The following is a 19,964-nucleotide window of genomic DNA, read 5'->3' on the forward strand; positions in this document are numbered from 1 at the left end:
CTATTAAAACTTCTGAACATTCACGGTTTGAAGTTTTATCTCGTTCTGAAATGGTGTGAGAGAAATTGTTGCAGAAATCAGCCATGACATTGAAAATCTTCTAGATAACACTAAGCTACGCTTTCTGTAGTGCAACACAAACTCTTCCCAGCACTCCTCTCTCAACAGTGCTGTCTTCCGGCTACAAGTCACGTGACACAATACACAGAAAGCAAAAGATAAAGAAACATGTTCAATTAGTCACTCACTTTTGTTTGTTCCCAGGGAGAACAAGAGGAACAACTCTGTGTCCCAGCTGTGCACATGGCTCCCAGCATCCACGGTCCAGCAATACATATATACAATAAGCTTGTGTGTTCTCCTTCGCTCCTATATCACACCACATCTCAAATACTGTCTGCACAGACATAAACATTATGTAGACGTGAAATAGGGTAGTGTGAAAAAATACCCAAATTTCCCTTTGACACTCAGGAACTTGTATGCACTCGACTCATTCTTAACTTTAAGAACGATTTGATGCAATAAAGGACAAACTTCTACTCAACTGTCTATATAGCGACCCAGGTGTCAAAAAGCACTTCCACTGTCTGCCCTAAACCAGCCACAACTTCTGCAATCTACTTTCTCCTCGTTACTTGACCTTTTCAAGAAACATGACATTAATCACTAGCCTTTCCCCAAACACTTTCAATACTCAGTCATAACCTTTACCAGTAGTAACTCCAAGTCCATAGTGGCCCTACAAAAGCCAAACAAATAACAGAGGACACAAATCCTTTGAGTTTGTTCTTAGAAAATCTTTCTGTATTTACATGTTTGAACAGACAAGCAGGTACAGACAAAGAGTGCTTATATACAGAGCAGCACAAGATGTTAAAATGAGTGCTAAAACAATACGGTATTTACAGTTTGACTACAGCGGAAAGTACAGACTAAGAACAAGCTTTATCACAAAACTTCTGGTACTCTACACAGTATCACAAATTCCATGAACTGTACAGTTAAAAACCAAACAATGGTAAATCTACATGAAATCCAATGTCTCTCCAATTGAGAAGCAATGAATTATATATATATATTTACATTATATATACATATTATAGTGTGTAAGCATGTATGTTTTCATACATATATAGCTACCTATGGTGCAAAAGCAGCAAAAGAAAGTAGAATGTATGGAATTCAATACTACAAAATAAAAGGTTTGTGCTAAATGGGCTGACAGACAAAATAATGTTACACCATACATGACCAATATACTGGCAAAAGAAAAGTTGAGCATCTGTAAATAATGTTCGCTCAAAGTCCTAACGGTTTGAAGTGAACAGAGGGTTACTGGTCAGTCATTCAAAAACAGAAGAGATTGTCAATAATACTTCAAGTTCATGCAAAGATATAAACCATTAAAAATGAAAAAATAAACTTTTTCCCTGTTGACCAACCAGCTGTGCAACTTTCCCTTCATTGTGACTCGGAAGGTGCAAAACAAAGGAGGGTGGGTGGGTTTTCCTGGGCAGGTTATGGAATAGAGTCGGAGCGCAGTAGGGGCACTTGGTGGGGAGGGACAGTCTCAGTGTCGGTCTCATCCTGGCTGGAGGGGCTGCTCACTGTGGCAGTGTTGGGTGGTGGTGTGGTGGTGCTGGGGGCGGTGCTGGTGGTGCTGGCCACGCTGCTGCTGCTGCTGTTGGTGCTGGTGCAGCTGGCGGCAGGCGCTGTAGTCTGCTCCTCTTTGGGCTGCTTACTGGCGAACTCTGTGATGCTGAAGACAAACTGGAGGCAACCCACTTTGATGTAGCTGCCATGGTGGAGCAGGGCCGTGCCCTCCCAACCTGCCCCGCTGCCTCCAATCAGGCTGGAGCTGCTCGCCTTACAGCTGCACGACAGCTCGGCGCTGCCCTGAGGCTGGCTGCTCATCACTCCACCAGCCGGCAACAGACCCACCACAGAGCTGGGACCCTCGCCATCCTCGCGCTTCTTACTGCGACCTGCACCAAGAACACAGGGAGAACTTGCTTTCAGTACGAGGTACTTTTCTCCATTTAATTTTCCACTGCAGATAGTCCCCCCTCAATGTAGCCGGGATTCTTAGCTGATCGTCATAGCAACACAGCATCATCATCGTCAATACAACACAAACAGTGTGTAGTCTCGCTGCATCCTCTCATTAGCAACCAAACAGAGGAATGACTATACTTTGTCAATGGACCACAGTGTACTTTCGCAGTTTTACAAAAAATCTGGTTTGAGTGGTTGGCTATTGACGGAAGCTTGGCTATTTAAAGATGGCAGGTTTGAGCAGGATGTTCTATATTTGCTAGATGTGCTAGTAAGGATTCTCTCTGAATAATCAGTGTTTAACCTCCATCTTTTAGTATCAGCTCAGGTTGCTTGGCACCTTGACGGATGTGATACTAAAAAAAGCACCAGGCACCAGGTACTAGTCGCAACTTTTACAAATGGAAAACCAAAAAAAGAAAGGTTCTAAGCAAGTTGAGTCGATCCGTACCATGCAGTGGAAATGCTGCCTATAAGTAAAGAGAAAAGGGATGCAGAGTTGTTATGCCATTAGATGATGGCAGCAAGTGGCAATACAGATGTCATGTCAATACAAGTCTTATGCAGCATTTCATCGGCATGGTGTGGCACGGCTCTACTCAAAAAACAGTTCAAATCTTCTCTGGAGTCTCTGTTGCACAATTGTTCTGACAGCATCACTGAAGACCCTCCAAACTGCGTGCACTATGAATACTGGAGAAAGTGTGAGAATGACATGTACTGACGTATGATGCCTTGGACTTTGGCCACCAGCCCGCTTGGTGGAGATGGAGAAGCCTTCTCTGAGAAGTCACACGAGTAGAGGACGTTGTCCACTGTGGTGCCGTGCTCGCTGTAGTTGAGCAACTCATAATGCTTGGTATTCTGAAAAGGACACACACACAATCAATTAACACTATATCCAACAACAGAACCTAATGTGTTTAATAGGCAGAGGTGGAGAATTATGGTAGAGTACAAGAACATACATTTAAGCAGTACAGCAGTTTAAAAGCACATACCTCATCATAGAAAATACAGGCGTGTTTCCCCGATATGTAGTTGCAACGACCATAATTTGTAAGGCACACGTCCATGTCAGCACCTTTACAAAAACATTACAATAGTAGGGAGTTTCAGTTATATGGAAAATTTCAATAATGCTCATCTAAGACATAGTTCAAATACATTGTTGCCAGTTTTAGTCTTATCAATTCCATTTTTAAATTGTTCCACTAAGAAAAGGAGACGCGCAACATTTATTTTGCCGTATCATCACGTCTTAAATTGTCTTAGAAAGTGAAAACATGAGTACAATGTATGAACGCTCATCAAATTCAGTAGCCAGGGTGGGCATTGTCTGATAGAATTGCCAATACAGTACCCGCATTTTGGTACAGATACCAAAACAATACTTTTGTGAATACCTTACTTTGAGAAATACAAACACATTTTTAAACAAACCCCTTTCTTTCTTTCAAAAAAAGTGTTTCCCAACGTGGTGGTCGGTACCAAGCTCCGTCTGAGGGTTCATGAAGTCATTGCCAGGACAGGAAATACACACTTCTGCTCCATCAAAATGTTGATTTACTTTTCTGTAGTCTTTTCTTTTTTATTGTGAAATACTAGATGGTTTTACCTCTTCAAGCCTCTAAAAATGTTTCTAATGAGAATGTCACTCTTGAGTTCAACTGCTGGCAATTCATACACATAAAATGTCCAAGCTGTCAGTCACCAGTACACACTCCTTCCCTTCACCGTCTGATGCACAAGACTTTCAAAACATTTGAATGCACCGCATGGTTAAAAAGGGATCCATGTTCAGTTTCAATATGATTTAATAGATAACTGTAATGTAATGTAAATGATGATATCACACAGGACTTTAAGAAATAGTTCATTATTTTGTTTTTATTATTACAAGTCTTTCTATTAATCATTTCCTGTCTTGCTATGTAGAGAGAAATGTTGTTTACTCATCTCAAGGGAAACTTGCACTTTACTTGGGTCAAAAATGACCTGTCAGGATGAAAGTCAACAATATTTTCCTTTTCTGAAAAGAGACAAAACAAATCATACTGGTGTAACATTTCTTTTTGCAGCAATTCTGGCTGTAAATAAAATGTATACTTCAAAATATATTCATTTGAGTTCATAAATGAATACATCTATGTAGTCTGGTACCCAATTTCAGAAAATAAAAACACTGCAGAGGTACATTTCAGGATACGTCTATGGTAGATAAAAAAATAAAAAAATGCCCTCTAGGGTGCCTTTCCAATTGTGAAAACATGATGCAGGGCCCCCCGGGGTGCTTTTCAAATGGAGAAAACGTGATGCAGGACAATCTAGAGCAGTGGTTCTCAACTGGTCTGGCTGCGGGACCCACCATCACCCCTTAGTGACAAGCCGTGACCCAAAGCTAGGACAATGTTCAACTTCTCAAATGTATTATGGTGCAGTTTGAACGCGAGCTGAAAATGTCCTCTGCAGTTGTAGTATAGGGAGCTCTCTTGTGCAGAGTTCCTGTCAGTCCCCGTCCCACATGTTTCACGTAAACGAGTAAAACTGTTTTGTTTGTTATGTCTGTAGATTCGTCCATTTGTAATGCAAAATGACCACTTGCCTAAATTCCAGCTGTGGTCTGTTGTTTGATGTCATCCGACACGTCTTCAATTCGCCTACTTATAGTGTCATTTGACAGAGGTATAGTTTTCAGTTTATCCCCTGCTGATATTAGCATTACAAGGCATTAACGCCAAATCTTGTTAAGGAGTGTGAATAGACGGCACTCCGCTGCATAAAAATCCTCTTCAAAATAAAAGCACAGGATTTTTTATTTTTTCCCAGGCAAAGGCCTGCGACCCACCAGTTGAGAACCACTGATCTAGAGTGCACTTCTAGTGGACACAGCAGTTTAGGGTGCACTTCTAGTGGACACAGCAGTTTAGAGTGCACTTCTAGTGGACACAGCAGTTTAGGGTGCACTTCTAGTGGACACAGCAGTTTAGGGTGCACTTCTAGTGGACACAGCAGTTTAGGGTGCACTTCTAGTGGACACAACAGTTTAGGGTGCACTTCTAGTGGACACAGCAGTTTAGGGTGCACTTCTAGTGGACACAGCAGTTTAGAGTGCACTTCCAGTGGACACAGCAGTTTAGGGTGCACTTCTAGTGGACACAGCAGTTTAGGGTGCACTTCTAGTGGACACAGCAGTTTAGGGTGCACTTCTAGTGGACACAGCAGTTTAGGGTGCACTTCTAGTGGACACAGCAGTTTAGGGTGCACTTCTAGTGGACACAACAGTTTAGAGTGCACTTCTAGTGGACACAGCAGTTTAGGGTGCACTTCTAGTGGACACAGCAGTTTAGGGTGCACTTCTAGTGGACACAGCAGTTTAGGGTGCACTTCTAGTGGACACAGCAGTTTAGGGTGCACTTCTAGTGGACACAACAGTTTAGAGTGCACTTCTAGTGGACACAGCAGTTTAGGGTGCACTTCTAGTGGACACAGCAGTTTAGGGTGCACTTCTAGTGGACACAGCAGTTTAGGGTGCACTTCTAGTGGACACAACAGTTTAGAGTGCACTTCTAGTGGACACAGAAGTTTAGGGTGCACTTCTAGTGGAGAAAATTAGATGCAGGGCCCTCTAGGGTGTCCTTTTAGTGGAGACTATGAGAAGCAAATATTTGCTTTGATTAAAGGAAAATCTCTAACCAGTATGCATGGGAAGGAATTGCAATCTAGTGTCTGATTAAATTAGTTGTTGAAGGTTGTTCTTCCACGGCGTATTTGAGCTTGTTTGGCCTAGTTGCGAGCTTCATGAAATATGAGACTGACTTGCCGATCATGGCCCATCAGCTGAAAATTGTTTTGATCGGCAGCCAATCAATGGGTGCATATCCAGTTTGTGATGTTAAAAAACAACTCAGTTGAGGAATATAATTAAATATTGAGTTATAATGCATAACAGGCAAAAATATCAAATGAAATCATTCACGCGCGTCACTTTTGACCCATCTTGTGCATCAGAGGGTTAAAAGAAGGGTCACAAGCCATGAAGGTTTGGCAGCTCAAAAAAAACTTTGCCTAAAGAAAATACATTATTTGAAATTATGATTCAAAGACAAGCATGAAACTGAGCACGCACTTGAGGCCAATTTTCATATTGCCAGTTTTCTATATTTGGTGCTACAGACACATTTCAGTTGGTATCAAAGTATTTGATGATTTGATGCTCAACCCTACTCACCATCCCAGCACCGGGGTTAAAACAACAACACATATCAGTGCAACTGTTAACACGTCACTCTGCACGTACAGCGGGCAATTGTCACTGTGATTAGTCAGCATGTCTTACCTGATCCTATGTATAATGTCCTATAGCACATGCTGACAGCTCCTCCTTTTCCTGTCAGAGGGTAGAAGACAGCTCGGGCCTGCACCTTCTTCTGAGCTGGTAGGAAGAGATTCAGCTTGTGAACTTTGCAAATACTTTCAGAAAAGTCTCTATATTAGACATTAAATCACACCGTTACACTCTCATCATTACACTCTAATCATTTTTCTCATTTTTCTAGGGACCCACTTTAAAAGAAAATTACAAAGTATCACGACCCAATTCATTCTAGGTCTTAAGTGTGTAAATTATGCTTTTACTGCCATTTCATGTTATTGAAAACATGTTAAATACTTTATAAATGAGAAATCTAGAGGTAACAGGCTATTGGTTTTTTTCCTCTCATCAGAAAAAATATTTTCAGACCAAACAAATAATTTGTGCAAAATAAACAATACGACAATTTAAAAATTCAAGGCTAAATCTAAAACGTTGCAGTTTTTTTTCCTTTTCCAGCCAGCCAATGGCATTCTGTTGATTCCGTCACACAACAATATGGAAATTGATGTCTTAAATTAGTGTCCTCTTTAATAAAAAAGGGTCAGATTATTAAGGCAGCGTCTGGGAAGTAGTTGAATCTACAAAAGATGGGTTATCATGATGAATGAAGCTTTAAACTATTCCATAGTTATGTTCTTACCAGCAATGCAGGCACATGAGCTCACTGTCCATAGAGGTAGTATAGGCTGACAATTACAAACTGACCAAACTATATATAGCTTGTTTGCAATCACGTGACTTATGAGTCGCGTAATTCAGATGGAGGGCAAGAAGTGATGAATCTATATACTGGGCGAATTGGTAATGGAGGAAAGTGAATACATAAAGGGTTGGTGGAACCTGCACGCAGCAGGTATCGCCAGAAAATAGAAACATATATTGGATGTGATCCCTACAAAATGAAGTAGAGCGATATTTCCCACAACTTAACCAATTTGCCCGGTGTGGAGGAGATCGACATTACAAATGACCTCGTCCTCCAGACCACCTACTACACTGCTCACCAGATGAAGGCGTACAAGAGTCTAGAGGCTCTAGAACCAAAGTAGCATTGAAAAACTGGCGTCTTGTTTTTGCCCGGGTAGCTAGCATCGCTGAAAACAAATCGATAACAATAGCTAGTTAGCTGCTGGAAAATAGCTAGCTAAAACTGCGAAACACTAGCTGCAGAACAAACAACAAACGGGTGACAATATCGCAGATGTGGCTGGCTATGTTTCTGGCGATATCACCACCATGGTCCCTGTTTTTTGTCATTGTTTTTATGCGGGAGAAAGCTAGTTAGCTATCTACCGGGAGATTTGTTTTGAGCAAAAGCAAGACGGCAGTCGTTCAATGCTACTTTGGTTCCGAGGTCATGGACCCAACCGCTCACGAAATAGTTGTAAACCTTTAGACTCTTCTACACCTTCATCTGGTGTACCACCATGGTCCGTGTTTTCCGTGAGTTTTAGCTAGCGATGTAGTTAGCAAAATGACTCCGCTCTTCCAGACGGAGGTTTTTGATCTGCATGTCGCTGTTTCTCTGTGAGGTTTTTAAACTCATCACTTTTGCGTACAACGTTTTTCGGGACTTGAAAGTAGGGATGGGTATCGTTTGGGTTTTTTCCGATACCGGTGCTAAAACGATACTTTTAAAACGATACCGGTGCCTAAACGGTGCCTGAACCGATACTTTTTTTATTGCCAAGTCAAATTTAACAATATATTTAACTGTTTAAAGTATACTATACATATTAGTGCTGTGCAACGATTACAATTTTTAATCGCATGGAATTTTTGCGATTAATCTCATTGTTATGGCAAAGTTCAATAATTAATTCAAAGGTAGTGTATTGTGCACTTTTATTTTAAAAGTACTGTTATATGAACAAAAGTGCAATAACATTTGGTTTGCAAACACTTTAAACAAATAAGGTTCTTTTTAACAGCAGTATTCCCTTTACACAGTAGCAGTTATATCTCTTCACTATCTGTGCTCAGTGTGTGACTTCATGTGAAACGTTCCACTGCTGTGCAACAGGAATACAATGTTTCAGCACGTTTCATCTAAATGTGTGTCGTCTTCATGACAGAGCATGTGAATGCAGCTCTACTGTTCATCAATATAATGCTGTAACTCAGAGGTGATGATGGTTACCCAGCGATCAAAGAATAAAGACACACTTACGCACAATGTAGGTGTATTTTCCCTTTAACTCACGAGCTGCAGGTAGCATGTTTTATACTTAATGTGAATTTAATTCATACTTTGTTAGCATCTTATTCTGAAAATCGGATGTTCCTCTGAAGAAACCGGATGTTGTCTCACGTTAAATCTTTCCGCTAACTTTCAAAGTCCTTCGCTCGCTCCCGATCTGTGCCGTTTGAATGCGTTTACCGTGAATTTCAGCGTATAGGTCACTAACATCTAAGTGTCTGCTGAGTTGACCACGGAGACCTGAGTGTCTGCTAACTTTACCGCAGCGATGTCCAGTAGTCTCCATTCCTCCACCGCTGCCAGTGAGCAACGGACTTTCAAAATAAAAACAGCCACACTTTTGACCGTTTACCTTTCGGCATTTTCTCTGTTAAAAGGTTGATGGCTAGCTAGCTGCTGTAGCTATACAAACGGTAGCTATCGTTACCTGCTGCCAGGACGGAGTCATCAGAGTAGTGTTAAAAAAAAGTATTTCAATCGGCTCAGGCACCGAAAAGAAGCACCGAAATCTGCATTGCGTTTCGGTCCGGTAGGTATCGGTCGTATAGGTACCGGTTCCATATTGGCACCGGGTTTCGGTACCCAACCCTACTTGAAAGTAGCCCTTGTTTTTCCCCCGATTTGATCGGTTGGATCGGCCAAAAACAGCGCAAACCAGTGGCATTATTGCTACAGTAATGAACCTGCCTCCAGTTGCCTGCCCTCCATCTGGAAAGCAAGCCGATGTGTGATGTCATCTGCAAAGAACCTATAGACAAGCCTTTCATACCGGGTTTAAGGTTATGAGCATGCTACAATTATCAAAATATGAACATTCAGGCTCATCTTCAATGTGAAAACATACTGAATAGCAGTGTCAGAGGTAAGTTAGTGCCTTACTGTCAGGGCAGGGTGATGGGGTTTTGGGGGCAGCGTGGGTGGCTGGGGGAGGCGGAGTGCTGGGCACTTTGGGGGGGAAAAGCTGCTGGATCCTCTGCCAGGCCAGGAGCTTAATCATCTCTGTATCCAGTTTGTCCAGTTCAATCCCTACACACACACACACACACACACACACACACACTCAAGTTAATTTGCATCATCACAGCATGACATGTATACAATACCACAATGGTTCAGTATTGTCAGATGTCCCTATTGAGTGAGCACACGTACCTCTTTCCTCATCCTTTCGATCTTTCATGCAGCTGGACAGGTTATCCATGGAGGAGAGAGTGCTGGGCAGCAGTGAGCCCAGTTCAGGACCAGCCTTTATGTCTATAGAGGAGAAACATACCGGGGCAGCTTGTGGTTAAAGGCCTGAGACTGATCTGGCAGCTTGCAGATGGACATCTGACTGGATGGGAACTTTATTCATCTATGTAGAACAACCTATTTCTAACTACATATTATGCTATTTAAATGTGTTTGTGTACAAAAGAAAAACTATTCCTAGCTCTAAATTCAACTGCAGGACAGTCAGCACCAATCGGTTTCTCTTCTCCCATCGTTTGTCATATCACACTGATGTTCTGCTGACACCTGAAACAGCTGTGAAATGTTTCCCACTGGCCACAAGAGGGAGCTGTTGGGCTATGGTCTGCTATAAAGTATCTCAGTGAAAGCGGTGAGCAGTGTATAGTGGAAATGTTTGAACAAGCTGACAGGCTGCAAAAATGACCTCAAGCACATAAACTACCGAGACAAAGAACAGACTAAATCAAAGCAGTAGTAACATCCTGAGCAGATGCTAACATTTAAATAGTCTGGTGCTTCCTGTTCTGTTCTACCTTTGCCAACTATCTCAAATAATTGAACAAACAAATATGTTATATGATCAAAGCAAGAATGAAGATTGTCACAGTAAAGGGAAAGTTGTTCTTGAGATATTTCATGGAATCAGAAGCATAGCGGTCTGGACTCAATCGTTTCCATCTGCTTTCCCCACACATCCTCTGACTCTACAGCTTGGGCTTTCTTGGGTTTGGGAGACATGTGGAGCAGCCACTGTAGACCGAGGGTCAATATGCTGCTTACAGAGGAGAACTGCACACTCCCACCTTATGTAGCCATTGCTACTGACAATGAGGGCATACCCTCCACCCAAACAACTGCAATGTAATTATTGAAAACTTTCAACATGAGTGAATATAAAATACACATTCTAAACACTAGAGATGTGTGATTTAAAAAAATAAATGTAAATAACAAAAAGATAATACATTTATCAATAAATGAACACCTCAATAGTTGTGTTAAAGAACAAAGGCTGCTATGGTGTTTTAAAGTGATTTTTGCATTGATCCCTAGAGAAGCTCAAATGAACTTGGGAAGCCAATCATCAGTGAGCAGTTTATTAGTTCAGGAGTGTGTACCTGGAGTAGGTGATGACAACCCCAGCTTGGTGGGGTCACGCTGCTGGTTGCCTTTAGTTGGTGTGTTTGAGCGGCCGCTGCTGGTGATAGAGTAGGTGGGCTTTTCATCGCTGCTCATACACTCCTCCTGGTTCCTGTGGTTCTGCTGGCCACTGTGGGGCCATATTGTCAGGGCAGTGGGACAGTTCTTCTGGGCACAGGCCTCTGTAGTACTCTCAGGTTCCTTTTTAACCATTTCTGCTCCTATGTGGTTCACCAGCCCAGAGGCAGGAGCTGAGACTGGGGGTGTTGTAGTGGGCTTCAGTCTGTGCTGCAGCTCAGCCTGCCTGCAGGAGTCTGAGGCACTGTTACAGTCTACAGGCCCGTTGGCTTTGGGTGGCTGACATTCCTCTGCTCGAGGTCCGTTGGGTTTCCTACAGTTTTGACATGGTGATGTGTTGCATTTACAAACACCCAGTTCTGCAAGTGTGTCCCTTGAAAGAGAGGCCCCCTGGGGGTCATCCGGTGTACTGCAGGGTTTAGAGCAGCGGTCGGGGGACGAAGTCCTTTCAAAAGAAGTTTTCATGTCCTCAGATGTTACACGTGATTTAGCAGTGGTTTTCTGCTCAGAAGCCCAGTCTGCTGACGCTGTTACTGATGACAGGGTGGTTGCTGTGGATGAAGCCTTCTGCTTGATAGATAGGTGTCGCATGATGCTGCACTGTAGGGCGATGACATCCTGAAGCCACTGTTTAACAAAGCAGAACCATGTTTTAAAAGAGGAAGCAACTAGGGCTGCAACAACGAATCGATAAAATCGATAAAAATCGATTATCAAAAGAGTTGGCAACGAATTTCATTATCGATTCGTTGTGTCGCGCGATTATTACGCCACTCAATAAGTCGCGGAGATGTTTGAGTGTTCACAGCAGCTTGGAATAACGGAACAGGACTCCGGTTCTGTAGCTGACGCTGACCGGCGTATAAACGTTGCCGTGACAACACCGGAAGTTGATTTACGCGAGTTGTATTTTTAGTTTATTTCTGCAATTATAATAATTACATTTACTGCCATTTTGGGTACCTTGTGTTTAACTCGTAACCGTTTTGCCGTTGTTTTACTTATGATAGACGAGCTTTTGTTTTTGTAACGTGACCATTAAACCGGAAGTTAAGCGGAGCTCAGAAAGATGAGAAATGGCGGGAGAAAACAGCGAACTTTTTCTTCCCCGTGTTATTCTACTGCTGGTCTACCAGAACACGGTGACGTGTATTCAGTTCACTCATTAAAGTGCTGTTATACTTGTAGGTGATGAGAGACAGAGTATTTGTTTCTTTGTTGTTTGTACATGAAGCTGTTTTGTGTCTCTAGTTTTCTCGGTGTTTCCATGAGAGGACAATAATAAACGTGAACATCAGGAAGAAACAATTCTTTTATGACCAGTGTGGCTACAGGTTCTATTTTGTGGGTTTTTCTCTGAACTGGGTCCATGATTAAGAGGGACGGCCGGGGGAACCTCACCCGGCCCGGACACGGAAAGGATTGACAGATTGATGCTCTTTCTGGATTCTGTGGGTGGTGGTGCATGGCCGTTCTTAGTCGGTGGAGCGATTTGTCTGGTTAATTCTATTAACGAACAAGACTCCGGCATGCTAACTAGTTATGTGGCCCCGTGCGGTTGGCGTCCAGCTTCTCAGAGGGACGAGTGGCGTTCAGCCGCACGAGATTAAGCAATAACAGGTCTGTGATGCCCTTAGATGTCTGGGGCTGCACGCGCGCCACACTGAGTGGATCAGCGTGTGTCTACCCTTGGCCGAGAGGCGTGGGTAACCCGCTGAACCCCACTCCTGATATTAGTCCATTTATTTTTTTAAATTATTACTTTAACAGTTCAGGGATGTTCGAGCAACCCGTTTGTGCACTTTCTGAAGATTTTTTGCACTGTGAATTTGTTGTTTTGTCAGTTCTGTTTTTGAAAAAAGGGTTAGAAACTAATGCTTTTTTTTTTTATCCGATTCATCGATTAATCGAACAAATAATCGACAGATTAATCGATTATTAAAGTAATCGTTAGTTGCAGCCCTAGAAGCAACCATCAAGTCTTTTTATGGCATCCTCCTATCTAATAGAGACATTTATGCCACAGGAAGAAATCAATATCCTGATTTTGTTACAAATATTTAGAAGAAAGTTGAAGCTAATTAGATTTTTCCTTGACTCTGGGCCTTTTAATACATGTTTGCTGTTTGAAAGGCTTAACTTCCAGATCTTCTAAAACACAGATGTGTCAAAGTGTGTTTTAGTTAGACAAGCAATCAGACTTTAAAAAAGTGCACCTCAAAAGACCTGAATCCACAAATATCACCTTCAAGCCGTATTGTTGTTAGTATTAGAATTTGATTCATTTACCGTTCTTGCAGAAATCAAATAAGCAATGAATGCCTCTACCTGCATGGATATGATCATTCCACATTAGTCATGACTTTTAGGACCAGACTAACCATCAGTGATTCACCAACACACTTCCCTAAATCGGTAACATGCTTTTTTTCTACAGAGCATACAAGATACAAGCCGTTGTTGCAGGTGACTCTTGTTAGACTGATTCAAAATGGCAAATGATATTGGACAAACTGTGTCATGTTGTAGTCTGCCTACCTCTTGCTGCTCAGCCTCTGAGGTGGGGTGCTTTGAGGGCTGGTGGTCAGGCACACCGCTACAAACCAGCTCCAACTGGCGCACCCCCGCAGGTGTCAGCATGGGGGGAGGATTCTGGTACTGGGACTTGATCGCATCTGGCACCTGAGTCCAAACAGTGATTGTAAGAAACAACGTAGCTTTTCCCAAACTTTTAATAATATTGTGATGTCTCTAAATGAACAGGGTATCTCCCACATCGATTGGGTTTGGGTACCGTGCCGAGGTAGATTGACACCTGAGTACATTCTTGCTAAAAATTTTAACTTGAGATGCTTTGATAGAATTAATTTAAAGAAACTATTTGTTGCAGTGCTGTCTTCAGAGGCGCCTGTTGTTCCATCGTTTCTGTTCTGTCAGCATAGAGTATTTAACAAGAGGAAACCAAAACAACTACAAAAGAATCAGTTTTATAAGACAAGAATGATCAGTTATTGCATGAATCCACTTACCATCACCATCCGTGCACCATTGGCTTGTCTTAACAATTCAGAGCTGACCACAAAAACTCTTTGGGATATCCCTTAATAGCCTAACCCACACCCCTGGAGAAACACTGAAGAACACAATCTGCTACCACTAGGCTGTCTACACCCGCACACTGAAGCAGTCTACCTTGATGGTCTTCTTAGTGTGCTGGTGGGTTGTGCGCCGATTAGGTGCGTTCTGCCGATGGACTCTACGGAGGAAGTCCAACTTGACTGCGTGTTGGGACATCCTGTCCTGGAAATGGTCAAACAGCTGACAGCGGCTGGACAGGCTCAGGCTCCTCTGATTCAGCTGCACATCACACACACACACATTAGAAGGGGAAAACTAAGCATTCTTTTGGCAAGACCAAAAAAAGTTGTTTAATCTCTGAGCCAAGACCATGCATCTTACCACTAAGTGCTCAATATGGTTTGGACACATCCATTTTCCAGCAGGTAAAGCTGTGAGTGGAGGGTCCAGACAGTCCATGTGGAACAGAAGAGGACAATAGTCACACTGGATCAGTGGAGCCAACCTGCAACTCCTGTGAGAGGAAATCAGTACAAGACATGAGACAACTCAGGTCTGTGCAAATAATGCAAATAATAATGCAAATAATGTAACCTGGTTCTAACCTGTTGCATGAAAAGCAGACTCTGACCGGTAGAGGGACCAGACCATTGGGATCCAGCTCATGCTGAGGCCTCCTGAAGGGCTTCCCTAGTAGCTCCTCTTTTCTCCTCCGTTTACTGCTGCCTAGAAATCCAAACGATCCAACCCAGGTATCTTTATGGTGTCATGTATCAGACATCTGAAGTGCTCAATATAACCCAGGCACACTTTATAATCCCCAAAAAATAACTACTTTGTTTTTATACGGGGTGTAAATCTTTCACTATTCAATTCTTGGGGTCACGATTCCATTAAAAACGGATTCAAATTTGATTCTCGACACAGTACATATATTGGTAGGATTTTATTTCTCAAAAACATGCTAATTTCAAAAATAAATGAGGATTTATCTATAAAATACCTCCTCATTTCACTACTAAAACCCAAAGAAGGGGTCAGCCGGCTAGAGGGAGAACGCTGTGTTTCTGTTTAAAAAGTACAAACGTGAGAAGACAAAAGTCAGCATCTTTGAAATGGTTCTGTCTCCCGTGTGATGAGGAGCTCTCAGCTCATAGGTACGTGGTTTGTTTATAGACGTAGCGTAACGCTAGCTGTTACGACACAAGTTCTCTCCCATCATTAAGGTTGTTGTTGAATGATTACTCGTTTACGGTCCTGAATATTAATATACATTTTCATATTCAAATGCCATTCTAGTATATTTTGAAGGACATAAAACATTTTAAGAACTGATTTTTGGAAGTTGTGAATCAATTTATATTCTTGATTCCTACATGAATTATTTTTTTTCCCTTCAGTCCTAGTTTTAATATAATATTTACTTTCCACACCTTGCCTCATCTACTTCTAGTTTGGTTTCTGGCTCCAAATCCAATCCATTGAAAATAAAATAGTTTGCTAAACTAATATGTCAACTTAGCAGCTCTCCAACAGTTGGAGTCATTAGTAATTTAGGACTTCAAAAGGTTACCAGGTCGTGAAGAGACATTTTTCCCTTCACCCCAATGTAATTTACCGTTTTTTTTCCCTTCACCATTTGAAAAATGTATGAAATGAATACAACACAATTTCACAGTAAATGTTTCGCAACTCAATATGACTGACTGACCTGGAAGTGCAGTGGTGCAGGTGAGCTCACTGGGCAACTGGAACTGCGTAGGGTTTCTCTCCATAGCGGCTGCTATTAGCAGCTGAAAGGGCCTCTTGAGAAGGCGTGGAGTTGGAGCCGATAGCGTAGCACCCTCAAGCTCTGAGCCCTGAACTTCATCCTCGAGCTCTGCTGCCTCCTCCTCGCCGTCGTTCTGCTCCTCTGAGGGGGTTGGGGTGGACGAAGTGTTGGAGGTGGGCGTTCCAGGTCGGCTGCTCGGTCGGCTGCTGGTCCTGCGGTCCAAGAGACGCACCTGGGCCACTCGTAGACCGGGCCCTGCTGCTCCGGCCCCCGGAGGCAGGCCGTCGAGCCGCAGTGGTCCGGCATTGAGCTCCAGCTCTACGGCCGGGGACACAGAGCGCTTAGATGAGGACTTCTCCGGAAGGCCGTTGGTCTGCTCCGTCTTCTGCTCTCTCTTCTGATGGCAGCAAACAAAGACCAAAAGACAGATTTATTAGTCCATATAGCATACAAGTAAATACCTTTCTCTACATTATTTCCAACAGCATGACAGTAACATTGGTGGGGGACTATGTGTGTAACAGAGATGAACCTGCCACTTACCTTTTTTCGAACATTGCAGCGATGACACATCCATTCTCCTGGGGGAAGCATTTCCTCACTTAGAGGTGGATTGCTGAGTTAAGAAGGTAAAAAACAATACTCAGTGGCCAGGTTCATAATCAATGCAGGCAAATTCATATACATTATCATTTAACATGCAGTCATGATATTATGCCTCACAATCATGTTGTCTAATTTCATGTGAGGAGGAAAATTTAGATTTTCACCATGATTTTGAATACAATATCTATCCCGTGAAAAAATTACATTCATTTTCTTACTGGTCACAAGCATATTCCCCAGTTATCCAACGTTACGGTTACCGATCTACTGGACTGACAATTACATTTCATCAAAGAAAAATGCATGTCAATGATGTGAAACGATACCTAAATTTCCAATTTGTTCATATCTGTATTACAAAAAGCTGGAGCATGAATGAATCATAAACACGAGTAAATATCCTAAATATTCTAATTAAAGTAAAGTTAATAAAAACCTCAAGGAGGTCAATGCCATGACTGATTTATAACAGGCAGGACACATCTGAAGCCAAGTCTATAATCTACAGCCTATTATAGGAAGTTACCCTGTGTAAATACTACATTTAAGATAATACACAGTAAAGCAGCATGTGTCCCCCTCTATGCTATGATACAACAGAACTCCAAACTGTAAAGATTAATTAATTCACAGGCCTGACCATATATGGATATTACGTTTCTGTTTGGTCGCTTCCAAGTGACAGTCTGAGCGAATGTCTTCCAAATGCCAAATCTAAAATAATCATGCATGCAGATGTTTAACGATGGGAAGAGCTTTGTAACACGTTCACAGCTAACACGGTTATAGCGCTAACGGTACACCATCCCGGGAAACGACAAAAATTGTCTATATCATTTGTAAACCCCTTTTCTCAAAGCTGGATTTAAAGGTTGGTAAGATGGCGGTGGAATAGAAAAAAAGAGCAGGGAGGTCGCCATATTGTAAACAGAGGCAGTTTCGACTCCATTTTTAGCAGCAGCGGCTCCACTAGCTGCAGCCGCGACAGGAGGGGAGGACTGACTGCAAGCTAATTCTAGCCACTTCTTTCTTTAGCCTATGCACGTCTCATGAACATGCCTTTTCATTGACAACGACGGAAATTATGCTCTGCTTATACGAGCAACCATACACGTTCTCCAAAGAGTGAGGCAGTGGAACGGTTAGCTACTTAAAGTCACTCGACACCAACGTAACGTTAGATCAAATGAGCAGTTGTTGAATTTGCTAGCCAAGCCCAATTCAATAAACTTCAAGTTGAATTCACTCGCCATCGGGTTTAGCAGAAATATAACCTCTAGATCTGTTTTAATGTATTTATAGTTACTGGTGAATTCGGCATACAAGTCATTATTTGGGCAGCACAGTAAATTCAAATTCAACTTTACAAAAGGCTACACAGGGCTCGCTACCGATCTCCTCGGTTCAGCTGGACGGGAGAGAAGGCTTCAGTGTGAATATATAAGAGGATCCACCGATGGGTACTGTTGAAATGTCAATGAAATAACAGCGGATATGTACTGAATAATAACGACTGGTACAATCTCACTACAAGAAGAAAATAATTCACAGGTTTCCAGTGACATGTCAACGACTCTGCAGCATATACAACAGCAAAACGTAACTTCATCAGGGATACTTCCACTGAAGTTAGCATTCAGCATCTAGCGTACAAATGCAGCTAAAGCAGACTCACGGTACAGTCCCCTGTCGTGCATTATCGCATGCATAACGTATCCCTTTGCGTTGTAACTATGTTTCTCAAAAATCTCTCACTTACCAGCATTGGAGGTGGAAGGCTGCAGGACAGTGGTCACAGCACAGCAAGTCTCCCCCCTCCCGGCAACTATCGCAGGTGTCGTGGTTGGTGGCCCTGCCGCTCCGCCGGACGTCTCTCACCAACTTCCGACTCCTCTTCTCTACCTCTTCGGACTTCGGGGGCGCCAGCAGTGTTTGGATTTGCTGTAAAAGTTGTTCAACTCTTTAGTAAAAGAACACAACACCCCGACTGATGGCATGTCAAAAGAGTTGCAAAATATGCAGCTATATTCCCGCGGTGCCATACAATGCTAAGCTTGGGGAGAGCGCTAACGTTACCGTTTACTTGAGGCCTCCATTATCAACCCGATGTATTAAGTTAGCTAACCGAGAGGTGCTTGACAGCAGGCTTTAGTGGTCTAATGATAACGACAATTAATATGATGGGAAAATACATCAATGCATCATCAAACGGGAGTATTTTACTTCAGTAAGGCTTTCGAGTAGAGCGACCTCACCTCCATTAAGCCCCCAGAGGTATCCAAATCGTACACGATCGTCGGGGTCTCCATTTTGTCCCACATTCATCCAGGTGCAGACGTTGCTCAAGGAATTTGCGATACAAATGCCTTCCCAACACAAAACGATGAGAGTAAATCCCGTAGTAAATGTCTTTTACCAAATGTTTTTAACAAGAAGATGGCTAGCCAAGCGATGCAGGCTATCGTTAGCTGGCTAAAGGAGCTAACTACGAAGGCAAGACGCAAACCAGTCAAGGTTGTGAAGCTAACGGTCTCACTAGCTTGTGTTATGTTCCCAAAAAGACAACAAAAATAACGATAATCGTGTAATTGAGACACGGGCTTCTTAGCACCACTTTTTACGAGCTGCGCCAAGCCTACATACAGAATTGTATATCAACTGATTGTTGCTGTTAGCTACAAAATGCATCTGCGGCCTAGCTGGCCAGCCATGATTCTTGTTTCTGCTCCTGCAAAAAGGAGCCTTGTAAATCTGCAAACCCCTCCGCTCCCATTGTCAACAAAGCCAAAAAAACAGAAGAATATTTGGCGTGGCACGGTCCAATGCACGGTTTCCGATAGCGTTCGTAATGTATAATCCTCAAATCAGGGTATGTGGAGATGCAAATTTGGTTGGTGTTATTGTTGTGAAAAAGGCTGTGCATCTACACAGGCTGCTAGCAACATCCTCTACCAGTTGGCGCAACCGCGAACAGCCATACACGCATGCGCATGGGAACGGATATAGATAATTGCGAGGATACACTGTGTGTAACAAGGAGCGAACACATTGTATACAACATTGTAACTGGCTACTAGACTATTACATTTATCCTTACCATTCCTATCGCAGTCTTCTGTGTCTGAGATTGCCACTAGCTATTACTACAGTTTCTATACTGCTGCTACTGTGAAGATATGAACTGTTGCTTGTATTGATAGCAGTTTTGCCAACGAATGTTACTGATAGGCTACCTCTTTTTCAAAGACTGCTTTTACGTGTTACTACTACACTAGTAATACGGACTACGTTACTGCTGCTTTCGCAATTACATTTTTACCACTGTTTCCTATTGTCCGCAATTTGACTATAGTGTTACCGGTCCTAACGTGACCATTTTCTGTTGTCACAGACAGTGCCCTCCATTTTTTGACTACTACCAA

At 42.6% G+C, this 19,964-nt stretch overlaps 1 protein-coding gene across 2 annotated transcripts; it reads right to left on the bottom strand.

Moving 5' to 3' along the window:
• Positions 1–832: 832 nt before the first annotated feature.
• phf12b (PHD finger protein 12b) lies at positions 833–19,457 on the bottom strand. Of its 2 annotated transcripts, XM_079166023.1 has the most exons (15): positions 18,798–19,457; positions 18,302–18,483; positions 16,480–16,552; positions 15,877–16,333; positions 14,771–14,891; positions 14,547–14,679; positions 14,280–14,444; positions 13,626–13,769; positions 10,988–11,714; positions 9,789–9,890; positions 9,516–9,662; positions 6,398–6,493; positions 3,060–3,142; positions 2,784–2,922; positions 833–1,988 (listed from the first exon to the last, which is right to left on the bottom strand). In XM_079166023.1, exons 1-15 carry the CDS (start codon positions 18,861–18,863, stop codon positions 1,522–1,524), a joined length of 3,102 nt encoding a protein of 1,033 aa, XP_079022149.1. In that variant the 5' UTR covers positions 18,864–19,457; the 3' UTR covers positions 833–1,521. The 2 variants fall into 2 exon arrangements, with proteins under 2 accessions (XP_079022149.1, XP_079022150.1); XM_079166024.1 differs by lacking the exons at positions 833–1,988; positions 2,784–2,922; positions 3,060–3,142 and adding an exon at positions 3,168–4,090.
• Positions 19,458–19,964: the final 507 nt, after the last annotated feature.

The sequence above is a fragment of the Pholis gunnellus genome, assembly GCF_910591455.1.
Source record: "Pholis gunnellus genome assembly, chromosome: 9".
Taxonomy (NCBI): domain Eukaryota; kingdom Metazoa; phylum Chordata; class Actinopteri; order Perciformes; family Pholidae; genus Pholis; species Pholis gunnellus.